Source organism: Phalacrocorax aristotelis, chromosome 7 (assembly GCF_949628215.1).
Source record: "Phalacrocorax aristotelis chromosome 7, bGulAri2.1, whole genome shotgun sequence".
Taxonomy (NCBI): domain Eukaryota; kingdom Metazoa; phylum Chordata; class Aves; order Suliformes; family Phalacrocoracidae; genus Phalacrocorax; species Phalacrocorax aristotelis.
The window spans coordinates 51,931,964-51,946,171 of record NC_134282.1 but is presented as its reverse complement, the minus strand read 5'-3'; the positions used below and the strand labels follow the sequence as shown (position 1 = coordinate 51,946,171).

The following is a 14,208-nucleotide window of genomic DNA, read 5'->3' as shown; positions in this document are numbered from 1 at the left end:
TCACCGGCACTGCTGCAGCCGTACCGGCCGCTCGGGGGGCACTGGGGTGACGGGGGGGACACTGGGGTGACAGCGGGGCGCCCCGGGGCGCTGGGGCCGCTTTTGCCGAGGGAGGCGGCGTTCGCAGGGCGCCGGGTCCCTCTGCCGACGAGCTGCCGCAGCGCTACCGGTGCCGTTGCCGGCGGGGAGCTGCTGCTCCCTCCAGCCGCGAGGTTTCAACGGCACGGCAAACTACCGTGGAAAGACCTTTAAGGGGGTGCGATTGAAGAGGGGCCCGCGGTCGGAGGAGAACAGCCTGGCTGGGTGGGCGGATGTGCAGGGCTTCCCCTGCTCCCCGTCAGGGCGCAGCGGCCTCGGGACCCTCTGAGGGGGCACGGGCTGGGCCTGCCCGGCACCGGGCTGCCGCCGGAGCCCGGGGGAAGTGAGGTGGGGGAGCGGGGCTGCCCGGCCTGTGGAAGGAAGGGGGGGCCGCCCCCATCACCGACCCGCTCCCCTCAGCTCGGGGAGGAGCCGCTGAGGAGAGGGCGGGGCCGCGGGGCGGCGCCTGCCTCTCGCTGCCTCGGCGCTCGGCTGGTCGGCCTGGCGCGGCTCGGCGCTCGGCGGGTTGGTCTGTCGCGGCAGGGCCTGGCGGCGGCGCGGCGCGGTGTGGAGCGGCGCGGCGGGGCTCGGCGGGATGGTGAAGCTGACGGCGGAGCTGATCGAGCAGGCGGCGCAGTACACCAACGCCGTCCGCGACCGCGAGCTCGACCTGCGCGGTGCGGGGGCTCGGCGGGGCTCTGACAGGGCGGGGGGGGCGGTGCGGCCTGCGATGGGGCCTGGGGGGGCCCTGTGATGGGGCCTGCTGGGGGGGCGTGTGTGCTGTGATGGGGCCTGCAACCGGATGGGGGGGCTGCAGCAGGAGGAGGGAAGCCAGGAGGGGGAGGTTGCTGAAGGGGCCTGCAGTGGCCAAGGGGGTTTGGGGAGGGGTTGAAAAGGCTCCAGTGGCAAGGGAATCCTGGGGGGGTGGTTGTGGGAGTGGAATGGAAGAGGAATTTGGGGGATACGTCGGAGGAACCTGCAGTGGTGGGTGTGGGACACACGAGGGATGTGCCAGAAAGGCGGGTTTGGGCTGAGGGGATACATGCAGGGAGGGGGTTGGGGTGTTTGCTGAGCGGGAGGAAGAGGGATGCTCTGAAAAGGCTGTGGGGGCGGTTGGCTTTGAGGGACAGAGTTTGGTCTATGTGTGATGTGGAGGAGAGTTGTGCTGGGGGTGTTTTTACTGAGGCTATCTGCATGCTTAGTCCATCCAGATATGCCCCCTACGCACTCTGCCTCTTGCTTTGTTCTGCTCCCCTGTGGGCACCATCTAATTACTGTCATGCACTCTCTCCCCAGGCTATAAAATCCCTGTTATTGAGAACTTGGGGGCAACTCTGGACCAGTTTGATGCAATTGATTTCTCTGACAATGAGATCCGTAAACTGGATGGGTTCCCTCTGTTGCGGAGGCTGAAAACTCTTCTGATGAATAACAATAGGATTTGGTAAGCGGTTGTATTTTGCCCAGATGGGACACTGGGGCTGAGGGAAATGCTCTTGGGAGAGCAGAGTGTGTGCATCTTTCAATGCTGGGTAGGCTTGGAAGTGTTTTATGGAAAAGAAACTGGCACTGAGTACTGTATAGGCGATCTTCAAGTTGCTTGCTTCCTTCAGGGCAAAAGTCAGTTTTTGTTTTTCAGGCAGGACAATGAGATGCAGAGTTTGGGCAGAACTTTGGATTTCATTTGTTACCCATATGAAAACAAGAAAATGGGGGTACCTGCAAGTGAATGGATGTAAATCTCATATTGCATCTAACTACAGCGGTGGCTGGTGTTTACTGCCAGCTTTATTAGCAAAAGTATGGTAGGGGATGCTAACCCACACTTCTGCCAGTGTCAGACTGGGTTGTTTTTCAGGGAGATCCTCTATGTTACCGTATTTCTGCATGTCTTTTCACCATTGCTAATTTCTGGTCTAAGTTAAATCTTTGGGTTTTGTTCTTCTTTAGTCGGATTGGTGAAAACCTTGAACAGGCTTTGCCCTGCCTGACGGAGCTCGTTCTTACAAACAACAACATTGCTGAATTGGTAAGCTATTGACGTAGGATAAATCTAAACAAGCTTAAATCTGTGTTTGTCATCTTTCTAATTAACATTTTTCCTCAGAGTAGTGCCATGTTCTTTTGGTAATAGTTGGTACTACTCATCTTTCTAGTTAGCCCTTTTTCTTTTTTAAGTAATATCATACAGTTTTGGTAGTAGTTAATGGTGTACGTATTCTAATGAACGTAATTTGCAGCATGCAGTGGAATAGCAGTCACAAAGTTGTAGCGGGTTTCCTGTTAAACTAATTGTGGTAATTCTAATTAATTTCTACAGTAGATCTGAGTCTAGGACTGTTGTTTTCAAATGTTTGATTCTCATTAAATGGACTTAGGGTTTCTTACTGTGTTCCCGTTACGTAGGGTGAACTGGATCCATTATCAACTATTAAATCGTTGACTTACCTGAGGTATGTAATCTTGAAAAGAAAAGCTACTCTTTCTCTGCTGTTTGAACTCTGCTGCTGGCCTGGCTCTTTGCTTCGATCTGGAATGCTCTTCTTTTTATGACCCGTGACAGATTCCTTATGCTTGAGAAATGAATCAATAAATAAGTTTCCACTACATTTCAGAAATAGCTGGTATTTAATGGGTGAGGCTTTCTATTACTGACAGACTGTTGGACCAAGGAGATGTAACATCTCTATAAACCAATATGCAAGCAGTATTTGTAACCTTAACCTTTAAGAAACTAAAGGTTTAAACTGTTTTTACAAAATACTTTAAAATGCATGTAAACAATTACTTTTCTGTAATGTTACATTCTGTGCGAGGGACAACAAAAATAAGAAAAGCAATTTGTCCTGTGAATTTTTTGGTTGATCAGTGTCCAGGTAGGAAATGTGACGGTTTAGTTATTTGGGGTTTTTTTTAGTATTTTGAGGTTGTTCTTTTTGTTCTTCATCAATAGAATCTAATTAATTGATAAAGTATTTTAACTATGATTTTCATAATGTCAAAGCACACTGTCACAAGGCTTACTTAATGGTGTTATTTGTTGTCTGTTGTAGCAGAAGGAACATGAATGCATTTTATGTATATTAATGTGTTTCAGTATAAGTCTATTAAAATACTTTATATTAAGAACCTCTTTATAACCTTTATTTACTTTGTAGCATTTTAAGGAACCCTGTAACAAATAAGAAGCATTACAGATTGTATGTAATCCACAAAGTTCCCCAGGTCAGAGTGCTGGATTTTCAAAAAGTGAAACTCAAAGTAAGTGGGCTTTCTTTGGTTCAGCAGGAGACTAATCCTGTTTTGTCTTGTTACATTAGTGAAAATTCAGCTGTAACAGTGAGCTTTTTGCCATAGTTGTAAATTTTATTGAAACAATGGATCATAAGTGGCTCTGAAACTTGCTCTACATTTTCTTTCATGGTTTCATTCTCTTAATGACAGTCTGCTTAATTATGTTTAATTAAGTTTTACTACCTTCATTTGTTTATTCTGATCCTTTTCTGGCCCTCTGGTGTTGGTAGAAAGACAGACCTCTAGAGCAAGAAGCGAGCAATTGCATCAGAGCCCTCTGCTTTCAGTGAAGGTGCAGTGTGGGAAAGAGCTCTTTTAAGAGCGCCGGGTTGATACGTCTTGAGTCTGAGTGTTTGGGCAATGTTTATGTGCTTGTTCTTACATCTGGTCTCCACGTACCAATGTTCACTGATGAAGATGAGCCAAAACGTCTTTCTTTGCAAAGACGGAAACTTTGCAAAATGCAATGTTCTTAAATTAACTTTGTGTGTGTGGTATCGCTGTAGGAGCGACAGGAGGCAGAGAAAATGTTCAAGGGCAAACGGGGTGCACAGCTTGCAAAGGATATTGCCAGGAGAACAAAAACGTAAGATAAAAAAAAACAAATTTACACTGGCATTCTCCTTCAGAAACACCACCTTCTTTGTGTGCGGTATTAGGCATAAACTGAAGTATCTGCTACTGGCAGGATGCTTTAAAAGCTTTGGTAGCCACAGGTGCCTTGTCCAAGCATCCCGACTTTTGGATGGTGGTGAATACATCTCAGACATATTTTTGAAAGAGATATTTGGTCAGGGTGGATTGTTTTAAGTCAACAAGCAGGAAACCTTAATTTTATTTTTCCTTTCTGTTATTTAACTGCAGAGAAGGTGGCCATTGTTTATTTTGTGGGTTTTTTTTCCCCCTAGATAATTGGTAACTAACATTTTTTGTTTTGCCAGAGAATAGAAACACTAAAATCTGCTGTAGTTAGGAGGATAAATGCAGATGAAAATCTTTAGTTAAGCTATTACAAGTATATGCTTGCTTAGTTTAATTCTTAAGCGGTATGTCATATGCTTTGTTTAATCTTTCATTGGCCTCTTTGGAAACCAGAATTTGGATCGCATACAGCAGCATCATTTCCAAATTCATAGTTAAAAAAATATCCTGAAAGTACTTAGCATTCAAAACTCGAATAGATGGACTCTAGCTCTTTTTTGAGTAGAAGAGGGTTCAGGTCCGTGATAGTTTTAGAACAAGTAGGTGATTGAGCTGTTCAGCTCAATAAACAGACATGAAGAAAGTCAATAGCTGCAAGAGAGGTTACAGCACTCTGATGCTGGTTCTGCACTTCAGCAAATTCTTTCCAGCTGATTACTCAGAAACGTCCATTTTTGCAGACTACAGATACTTTTTTTTTTTTCCTTAAAGCATCGCCAGATAACCTTCTTCTTTTGAGTTTAAGATTACATCCAGTCTAGTGTAGGTTTTAATATAGGCTGTTGTAATATCATATTAGACATACAAGAACAGGAAACTGAATTTCAGCTACCCTGTGTTTTATCCACCCTGCTTTTGTAACGGCGACAGACCGCCTGAGTGTTCAACAACATCCAAATCGAACAGCTAATTAATTTATAAAGTTAAGGTCTGCTCCTCTTCATGAGGAGGTGAAAACGTCGGGGGGGAATGGGACAGCAAGGACAAGTTGCTGGTGTTTCTGAAGGAGGCAATTCTTCACTGTATCAGTTTGTTAACAAAGATAAGATACTACACTTGATTGAATGAAAAGCTTCCAAACCTAGTTTGGAAGTTAGAGAAGCACATACCCTTCAAAGAGTGTAACGGGTCTTTATTTTTCCTTTGAAGCTTCAATCCAGGCGCTGGTCTGCCGACTGACAAAAAGAAAGCTGGGCCCTCCCCAGGGGATGTTGAGGCGATTAAGGTGAGTCAGGACGGCACATGTGGGCAAGAGTGGAGGAGAAAAACTGCCATGGATCCAAACTGAGCAAATGTTTCCTTCCTCTGGGCAACCCCGGCTCTGTTCAGGCAAATAGAACAGTTTTTTTTAGGTGCCTTTTCTGTAATTTCTCTGTTATGATGGACCTTATTTTTGAGAACTTAAATGAAACTTTGATCTGAGCTTAGAGCTCTCCCAGAACAGAGCAATTTGTTTAATAAGGGTGAAGTAAGATTGTGCTTTGTCACCTGTAGAGTGTTCTTGAACTAGAATTTTGTAGAACTTTCTGTAAAAGCTCTGTGTCACTTAACTGGAAAAGAACTTGGGTTTATGCTTATTTTAAACAGATTGAAATACTGTATTTGAAGATTTATCGTGTTCCTTTGTTTTATTTTTTAGACTGCTATAGCAAATGCCACGACTTTGGCTGAAGTGGAGCGACTGAAAGGCTTACTACAGGCTGGTCAGATTCCTGGCAGAGAACGAAAATCAGGTCACTATACTTCTATTACTTCTGTTTCCAAAACAGAATCTACCTGTATTGCTTCCAGATGCTTTAGCTCAGTAGGGAGCTACACTGGAAGGGCTGAACAGAGAGAGCTGAAAAAACTGTTTAAAATGAATGTAATTTTATAATCTGAATAATTGAGGATTGCATCCGTAAGTCTCTGCAGTTGGCGTATTTGCCGCCCAGCCTCTGGGGTGCAGGTGTGACACCTGGACTCCCTTGAGAGCGAGGTGCCAAACACCAGCCCTGCGTGCTCCGTTGTGTTGGGTAATTCCAAACAGTTCATCCCAGTTACTTAAAGAAAATTAGATTAATTACAAAGTATATCTGGACTCCGTTTCAGCATTTAGTGCCTCAGGCAGGGCAGAGGAATCTCTCTGTGATCTCTCAGAGGTCTCTGCATGGCCGGATCTTGACTGCAGACGGGTGGTATCACCTCTTTTCTGTATATTAGAGCCATGTAGATTTTATTTCCCCCCCGTAGTGGTTTTTAATTCACGTTACTCCTGCCCCTCTTCGGGGGGCGGTGGGGGAACTAGCATTGCCCCTGCGGGAAGGGGAGAGGACACGCGCAGTAACCACCCGACGCCTCCTTTCAGGTCCCTCGGAGGACGCCGAAGAGGAAATGGAAGAAGACGCGGTTCCCAACGGCTCCTGAGCCCGGCCTCGCCGCGGCCCCTGGCTCTCCCGGGAAGGCGCCCGCTCCTTCCGCCGCGCCGGTCTCTCCGCAGGGGGCTTAGGCCGCAGCCGCCCCCTCACACCGACCCTCTCCTTTTGCGTTTCGCCGTTCAATAAACGAACTTTTCCTTTTTCTCCCCTTGGTGCCGCGTCGCTGCCGGCGGGACGGGGCGGGAGGGCCATGGCGGCGGGGCAGCCATGGCGGCGGGCGGGACGGAGCCCTCCCGCCACACCCTGATTGGCTCCGTGCGCCTCCCCGCCTTTTCTCATTGGCCGGCGTAGTCGTGGTGTCACTTGTTTACTTTCCCATTGGTCTGCCAGGGCCGGCCTCGCGTCCTGGTTGGCTCTCTGGCTCCGAGGTGGCGGAGGACGGGGAGGGCGGTGATTGGTGCTTAGGGCGGCTCCCGGCCGTGAGGCGGCGGTGGCGGAGGGGGCCGATGGAGCTGGGGGACGGCGGGCTCGCGGCCGGCCCCGGGACGGCGGCGCTGGGGCGGGGGGGCTTCGAGGTCTTGCAGCACACGGGTGAGGGGCCGTCGGGGTCGGGGGAAGGCCCGGGCGGGGGGGAAGGCCCGGGCGGAGGGGAGGGGGCGGCGGGGCCTGTGGCGGCGGGGGGCCTGAGGGGAGCCGGTTCCCGGCCGGCCGTCCTTCCCTTCCTCGCCTCCTGGCTGGACGGGCTCCTTCCCCCGGAGCCCCCTCTCACCGACGGCTTGTCCCCCTCCTAGTGAGCTCCCTGCTCTCCAGCTATGGCTGGTATATCCTCTTGGCCGCTGTCGCCATCTATCTCCTCGTCCAGAAGGTATCCCAGAGCCTGGCGGCCAGGCCGAGCAGCCGGCCGGGAGCAGCTGACGCAGCTGTGGGTGAGTAAAGCTTTGCTCTTTAGAGCTCTACGGGGTGGTGCTTGTGTCTCCTCTAGGCTCCTGCTAGCGCTCGGCAGTGCTGGTGGGACGTCTGACAGCCGCTCGGGTCCACACACGGAGCCTTTATTTAATAACAATCAAAAAGAGATTCAGTTCTGGGGAGTTTGAACGGTGAGCCGTACTCAGGGTGAATGCTTAGGCCCACGAAAGCGAAGAGGTCGTGTTACTGAAGAGATCGCTGGGGAAAGGTTGGACCAGGAGAAGTGTTTTGAAAAGGTTGCGTCAAGGAATGCTGGCATCCCAAAGTAACGTGGTTGGGAGAGAAGGAGCGGGGCATTGCAGGACGAGGGAGTAGCTGGTCTTTGATAGTGCAGAAGCTGAGAGAACCACCTGGTTCAGATGAGTTGTGGGCAGTTATCAAATAACTTCCAATTTATCAAAGAAAAACGAAACAGCGAAATCTAAATGCTGGGGAAAAAAACCTTTTTGTCTAATATTAAGTTTTAATAAATACTAATTGTCTCTCTCAGTTATTCCTTCACAGTGCCTACTCTGGCAGGGTTGTATACATTTGGGGTATAACTGCCTCTCGTCTGTTATCTTCTGAACTGTGGCATAGGTTGTAAATCTTACACAGTCACGGTCCTGCCTCATTTACAGACTCGCTGCTATAAAGCACAGGCGATGCTCATGTATCTGCCAAAACAATAAGTGCTTGGCACCGATTCCTGTGGCATGTTGGCATGGCACTACATGGGGCCCCAGAAAATATTACTCATGTGCCCTTATCCTACTGGTGTTCTTTTGTGAGGCTAATTAAACCTAGATTTCATTGCCTAAACTACCTATAAAATGAAATTACTGAAATTTCTTGTACATATTCATCATTGAATGGTAGCAAACATATAAGGAGACAAAAAAAAATGTAGAGGTACTTCAGCTACTGGGAAAAAAGAGCAATATTTGCCGTTGTTTGGATACAGTTTTTATTTTGGCTTCTAAAGGCCAGCCAAGAAGAGAAGTGGTTACTCAAAGTAGATTTTTCTGAGACTGCCAGTTTTCTCTTGAGATACGTGTGGTACTTTTAAGTGATTTCTCTGCCAATGAAGCATGTTAAATTTGTCACTGCTTCACTGCTGTAACGGAACAAGCAGGACCAATTGCCATAAGGAGTGGGGGTGAATGTGGGCTGGTTGCCTCATGCTTCTGCATAAAAGAAGTTCTCTGGGTAAAAATGGAATCCCTGCGAAGCATGGGTGATATTTCTGAAATTATTTGCATCAAACAAATCCTTCAGAAATAGAAGCAAGTATCCTAGAAGTGTGAGTTTTAATTTTTTTATGGGTTCATTACATTGGTGTCCTTATTCATTAAAATCCCATTAAAGTAATTGCTCTAAAAATATTAAAATGTTAGGAAATTTAAATCTGTACTGTACTGTAAAAGATTAGCTGGAAACTGAACTTGAGCTGTGATTTTTCTGCAAAACAGCTGCAGGGAGAGGTGTGAGCCTTTCCTTATTACAATTCTTTGAGGAGACCATTTAGAATTTATTCTGAAGAGCTTTGCAAACTCTTTCCCAATTTCCTAGAACCTGACATGGTGGTAAGAAGGCAGGAAGCTTTGGCAGCAGCTCGCCTCAGGATGCAAGAGGAGTTGAATGCACAAGCAGAAAGATACAAAGAAAAACAAAGACAGGTAACTCTTCAACTCGTGCATTTGCCATCAAGTACTTTGCTGCGGTTACAGACAGGTTTATTCGATGCTAGATACCAGAACAGGAGGCTCGCTCGCTTTACTCATGTGTGGTGGGTTTTTTCCCCCTTCTTTACCTGGGCTAGTTTTGATACGGTTTGGTCTGTGAAGCAGTAATGGGCAGTAGGGATCATGATGGAGCCCCAGTGATGCAAGCACATGCTTGTGTGCCGTGCTGACCTGATGTCTTGATGCTCTTTGCTGATTAGAATGATTGATATGTGTAGTATTCTGCTCCTTCCTGAAGTAATTAACCTCTGTGGCACTTGCTTCTCCACAAGTAATTGTGTGCGTGAGACACTGTGAGCCTTATTTTTTTTTTAACAGATAAATCTGTACCTACAGAAACTTAGTTATATGTGTAGTGAATGGCTGGAGGGGATTTACTGGCGTTTAGACTAACTGTACTACTACATACATGGATTTTCTGTTCTTGATGGCAAATACAAGTTCTTAGAAATGTAGCCTAGCATTGCTGTAATTGAATGGTTTGAAGTACAGCTTGAGATACTGAGGAATAGCGTATTGCTATGGGGGGCAGTGTAGAAAAGTGGATGTGATCAGCATAGCAATAATATTACTTATTAATCCCAGCTGTTCTTCTATTTTTACTTTTTGCAGTCAGCTACATTCAGACCTCAGTTTGTAGCTGATGCTTCAAGAAATATTGGCAGTTGAAAACAAATAAAAAGTCATATTGTGGAAGAAAATGGCCACGCTGTAGAAAATCTAGGTCTAGTGTGCTTGGACCCAGCGAGCTTTGCTTTATTTGACTGGATGGAGTAGCCCTCATTTCCTTTCTGTTTGTTGAGAAGAAGGCAGTCTGTCTTAACCATTAGTTTATCTGGTTTTGTGGATAAATTGCTTTAGAAGAGAGCTGGGAGAACAGTTCGTAATGTATACTGGGATGTAAATGTGTAGCTGGCTGTCCTGTTCATTTGAAAAACACACTTTCTTCTGTAGAACCCTACAATGTGCATTAAATTACTATCACATGCAATACTCTAGTCGGTACTTTTTATAAACTCAGACTTTAAGCTTGCCACTTGGTTCTGGTTTACTTTCAAAATGTTTTAAAGCATCAAGTGGTCAAAGAAAGCTGCAGACACTGTGTGTATTGAGGAGGGGTGGTTTTTCTGTGGTTGGGAAGATGTGGGTATTTAAAAGAGTGAATGCTTCCATAAGCTCAGAGATCCTGTATCGGATAAAGATGGTTCCCTTGGGTTTTGATGAGCCTCTTGTAGCTGTTTCTGTAGCACTGATGATTCTATTAGTTCTGAAATCTCAGTCTTGCATATCCTGGATTTGTTCCTTAGCTGGAAGAAGAGAAGCGAAGGCAGAAGATAGCGATGTGGGAAAGCATGCAAGAAGGAAAAAGCTATAAAGGAAACCTGAAACTGAATCAGGTAACAACTGTGGTGTTAATCAGGTTACAATTATGTTTATGTGATTAGATTAGCTGGAATTCACGTAGATTAAATTCTGAGAAGCTTTTGCTTTTGTGAACAGCAAGAAGCAGAATCTGGTGCCTCCACCTCATCAGCAGTCCCGAAGTCTAAACCAAACAAAAAGCCCTTGCGAGGAGGTGGTAAGTAAGAAATCCTTGAGATATTCTAAGCTTGAAACAGAACGTTTGTCCAGCTGCATATGTAGCCATTGTACAGATTTCTTCTCTTCTTCAAGGAGGAAACAAAACGTGCCTTACAGACAAGCTCTCTATCTCTAATCAGCGTGGCCTGCTTCACGCTTTGTGCAAAACCTAGCAGGACGTTTCTGTGGTGCTTTTCCCTGGGGAAGCAGTGTTTCAGTTTCCCTGTAAATGTTTTTGCCACAATTTACTGAGATTTTTGTGACTCAAAATTATAGATTCTTACAAAGTTTCTGAGATCCCTTCCCCATTATTGTAAAAGCCCAATATTTTAATATCTGGTTTGCCTTTCAACCACCTGTAGTACTAACTAAGTGCAGGAAGAGGATAAATTACTTTGTACTATGTAGATTCAGGAAGATGAAAGACTTCATTAAGCAAAATGTGAACTTATTTATGAGATATCACAATAATGACCTATTGAATATATAAATCCTGCAGATGTATGAATTCTTATCAACCCTCGCAAACCGCCGGAGGGTCTTATCATTAAAATAGCTGTCAACCGCTGACATCATCTGCATGGTGAACCGCTTTCTGTGGCCTTACGTAGCCCACGCTGGGATCACTGCCATGTATCGGCTGTGCAGCTCGCCTCCTTTCCCCCCTCTTGGCCAAACAGCCTGTGCCATACCTGCAAGTGCTAATTTGGGTATCATATTTTAATCACAATTTTCCATAGTGGAGGGGACCATCTAGTCAGCTCCAGTCGTATCAGGCTAAAAGGGAAACCTACTTGGGGTGCAGCACCGAGGAAGTCACTTGATTGATTAAATGTATGAAGCCTCAAGATTTTTAATTAAACATATTAAACCTCAGTTCAGTGCTGAAAGTTTTGCTTTGAATATTTTTACTAACAGCTTTTGACAACATCTGAAGGAACCGACCGATTGATTCATCTTATGTTGTTTAATATGAGTGCAGCCTAATGTCTGATGCTGTCAAATACCCTTAATAGCTCTTGCACAGAGTATTCACCACAAAGGGGGATGAGAAACGCATGGGTAATAGCTGCACTAAGCACCAGGATCAGGGCAGCTGGGCTGAGGCACCCTTCCAGCTGCTACCTGTCCTAGTTTCATCCTAAGCAAAATCTTTTGCTTAAGTAACAGGTGATAGAATTAGAGGTCTCTGATCTTCCATGATGTAGATCAGCACAAAGTGAAAGAACCATCTGCACTGTTCAGCTGCTGAATTAAGCTGGAAAGCAGAACTTGGCTGGCGTGAGAAAAAAAAACTTCAAAGATGGAGGTGATGCTTGAAATTTCAGTGGAACGGGTTGCTTTGAAACCTGCTTGGTTAGCAAGGCTGCTAGGTTTTCAGTTTGCCCTACTTTGCCTTGTACAGAACAAATTGAGGACGTTTGCCAAGTCGTGTCTTTCCGAGTACATACTCATAAAATGAAGTTGCCTATAGTTATGGCATTAGGAGGTTCGGCTAAAGGATCTGTTTGCCTTACTGCATATACTTGTCTTTTCACATTCTTTTTAAAAAATCTTACAGTAGTAATGAGTGGATTCACCTTTTGACCTTCAGAGTATTCCTTACAGGACTGGCATAAAAGATTATTTTAAGTCCCCAACTATTAGGGCTCTCGGAGAACAGATACACTCTTAGAGAGTTTACTGTAAGAGTTACTGTTACTGCTGTGTTTACTCTGCAGAGCAGCGTTAGAGCTTTAATGCAGACTTAGAGAAATTAAATAGTAATTCATTTCAATTTAATTTAATCCAAACTGATCAAATTAAAACATGAGTGTTTTGCAATGGCTTTTACTGTTAGCACTACAAAAATAAACCATCTCAAGTCTGGATATTTCCTCTGCTTTCGTCTTCCTTAAAATGCTGCCTATGTAGTAAGTATAACCAAGGTGCAAATAATTGTGAGATTCATTTTTGGGGTTCCTTGCATGTTGGTGAAGGCCTGTCAAGGACCAATATTGATACGGTGGATTTCTCCTCTGTACTTCTAGGCTATAACCCCCTGTCTGGAGAAGGAGGCGGAACTTGTTCCTGGAGACCAGGCCGGAGAGGCCCGTCAGCAGGCGGATGAGGCTAACCTCCCTCGTGGCTCATGTCACTAACAGGCTTGATCTTACCCACTGTCTAACTGCCTACAGTTGGCGTGTCACAGTGACTCCTTTGGGACTGGGCCTAGTGCAGGTGTTAACTTGAAAACAGATGTACACCCTTTCCAAATAGTAACGCAGAAGCTGATACTACACGAGAAAAATACCTGATCCTCTTAGAGAGGATGAAGAAAGAAACTACTTCAGAGTAATCAATTAATTTTCACTCTTTTGTAGAGAGGAAGCGTAGTCTCCAGCCAAGGTGAATCACCTGGGATTGTGAGAGCTGGGGTCTGTGGCTGGCTCTTCGAAAGACTGGCCTCAGGCAAATTTAATTATCTATGCTCAGTTTACCACTGTAAAATGAGGACATTTACCATCTGCAGACACGTGTTACCAGATTTACTCTGTTTGGCTGGAAGGTACTTTAGAGGGGAGGAATATTGTCATCGGCAGATACCTTGAATTGTAGCAGGAGGGACATTCAGTAAAAACCAGACAAATTGACAAACGCCAGGGATTTGCAGCGCAGGGCTGTTATTGTAGAAGAGTCTCTGTGACAAGCTACCTTGAATGATGTTTTCCTTATAAATGGTGAACAAACCAGTGAGGATTACTGATGCTAGACAGCAGATGGGGGGGGTTCTTGCCATTCTTTCTTTTTTTTTCCAGCTGCTTTGTAAAAACAAAATCCTATTAATATTAAATATAATTGCAAACAAATCATAAATCTGGTATTTACAATCTTGTTGTTTTCTACAGCATCTTTTTATATAGAAGGCATATGTTCTAGCACAATAAATGTGTATAAAGCAAGATGAGAGATCAAATGAAATTATTTTCATTTGACTACCTCCATAAACAAAAGGGGTTTTTCAGCTGTTCTTTTTGGCTTTTAACAGCTTTGTTTTGTTCGGGTGTTGTGTGTTGCAAATCGTGACTTTAAAAGAATCCCCTTCAGGTTAAGACCAAATCAAGTTTTCCCAAGTTTAAAAACTGAAACTCTCTGTTCTCTTCCCTGCTCTGAAACGGCACAGAATGCGTTACCCGTTGTTAAGCTCTCCAGCTGTATTTGAACCTGAATCAAGAAAACACGTAACAAAGGCCTTTGCTCTAATAGAGCAGAGCGGCTCTCTTTCCAAATTACTGTCGACCAAATGTGTTTTGAGGAGGAGGGGATACATGGACATGGTCAACTCACACGCTGCAAGACATTCAAAGGGAACAGAAGCTGCGAACTGCGCCGAGATCTGCGCGTTGTGGGCAGCAGGACTGTCTGTAGCATGAGTGCAGCATCAGGGTTACACCTCGGGGACATTAAGTAGGAAGAAGTAAGAAAGAAGGGAGTACAAAGTACTTCTGTTCTGATACATTCTGTTC

The 14,208-nt window shown here is 45.5% G+C and overlaps 2 protein-coding genes across 2 annotated transcripts; both read left to right on the top strand.

The window, feature by feature from the left end:
- Nucleotides 1-570: 570 nt before the first annotated feature.
- On the top strand, nt 571-6,635 carry SNRPA1 (small nuclear ribonucleoprotein polypeptide A'). The gene is made up of 9 exons (XM_075100695.1): nt 571-755; nt 1,375-1,522; nt 2,029-2,107; nt 2,485-2,531; nt 3,237-3,339; nt 3,879-3,958; nt 5,224-5,299; nt 5,714-5,807; nt 6,422-6,635. Exons 1-9 carry the CDS (start codon nt 674-676, stop codon nt 6,478-6,480), a joined length of 768 nt encoding a protein of 255 aa, XP_074956796.1. The 5' UTR covers nt 571-673; the 3' UTR covers nt 6,481-6,635.
- A 246-nt stretch (nt 6,636-6,881) lies between these two features.
- On the top strand, nt 6,882-13,558 carry SELENOS (selenoprotein S). The gene is made up of 6 exons (XM_075100694.1): nt 6,882-7,022; nt 7,223-7,357; nt 8,949-9,055; nt 10,429-10,518; nt 10,622-10,700; nt 12,733-13,558. Exons 1-6 carry the CDS (start codon nt 6,938-6,940, stop codon nt 12,810-12,812), a joined length of 576 nt encoding a protein of 191 aa, XP_074956795.1. The 5' UTR covers nt 6,882-6,937; the 3' UTR covers nt 12,813-13,558.
- Nucleotides 13,559-14,208: the final 650 nt, after the last annotated feature.

What these genes read in the sequence shown, in the direction of transcription:
- SNRPA1 (XM_075100695.1), top strand. Translation starts at nt 674, where the DNA reads ATGGTGAAGCTGACGGCGGAGCTGATCGAGCAGGCGGCGCAGTACACC. An exon ending in ACAACAACATTGCTGAATTG is followed by an intron (nt 2,108 to 2,484) that starts GTAAGCTATTGA and finishes CCCGTTACGTAG; the next exon opens with GGTGAACTGGATCCATTATC. An exon ending in AAATCGTTGACTTACCTGAG is followed by an intron (nt 2,532 to 3,236) that starts GTATGTAATCTT and finishes TTTACTTTGTAG; the next exon opens with CATTTTAAGGAACCCTGTAA.
- SELENOS (XM_075100694.1), top strand. Translation starts at nt 6,938, where the DNA reads ATGGAGCTGGGGGACGGCGGGCTCGCGGCCGGCCCCGGGACGGCGGCG. An exon ending in ACAAAGAAAAACAAAGACAG is followed by an intron (nt 9,056 to 10,428) that starts GTAACTCTTCAA and finishes TTTGTTCCTTAG; the next exon opens with CTGGAAGAAGAGAAGCGAAG. An exon ending in AAAGCCCTTGCGAGGAGGTG is followed by an intron (nt 10,701 to 12,732) that starts GTAAGTAAGAAA and finishes CTGTACTTCTAG; the next exon opens with GCTATAACCCCCTGTCTGGA.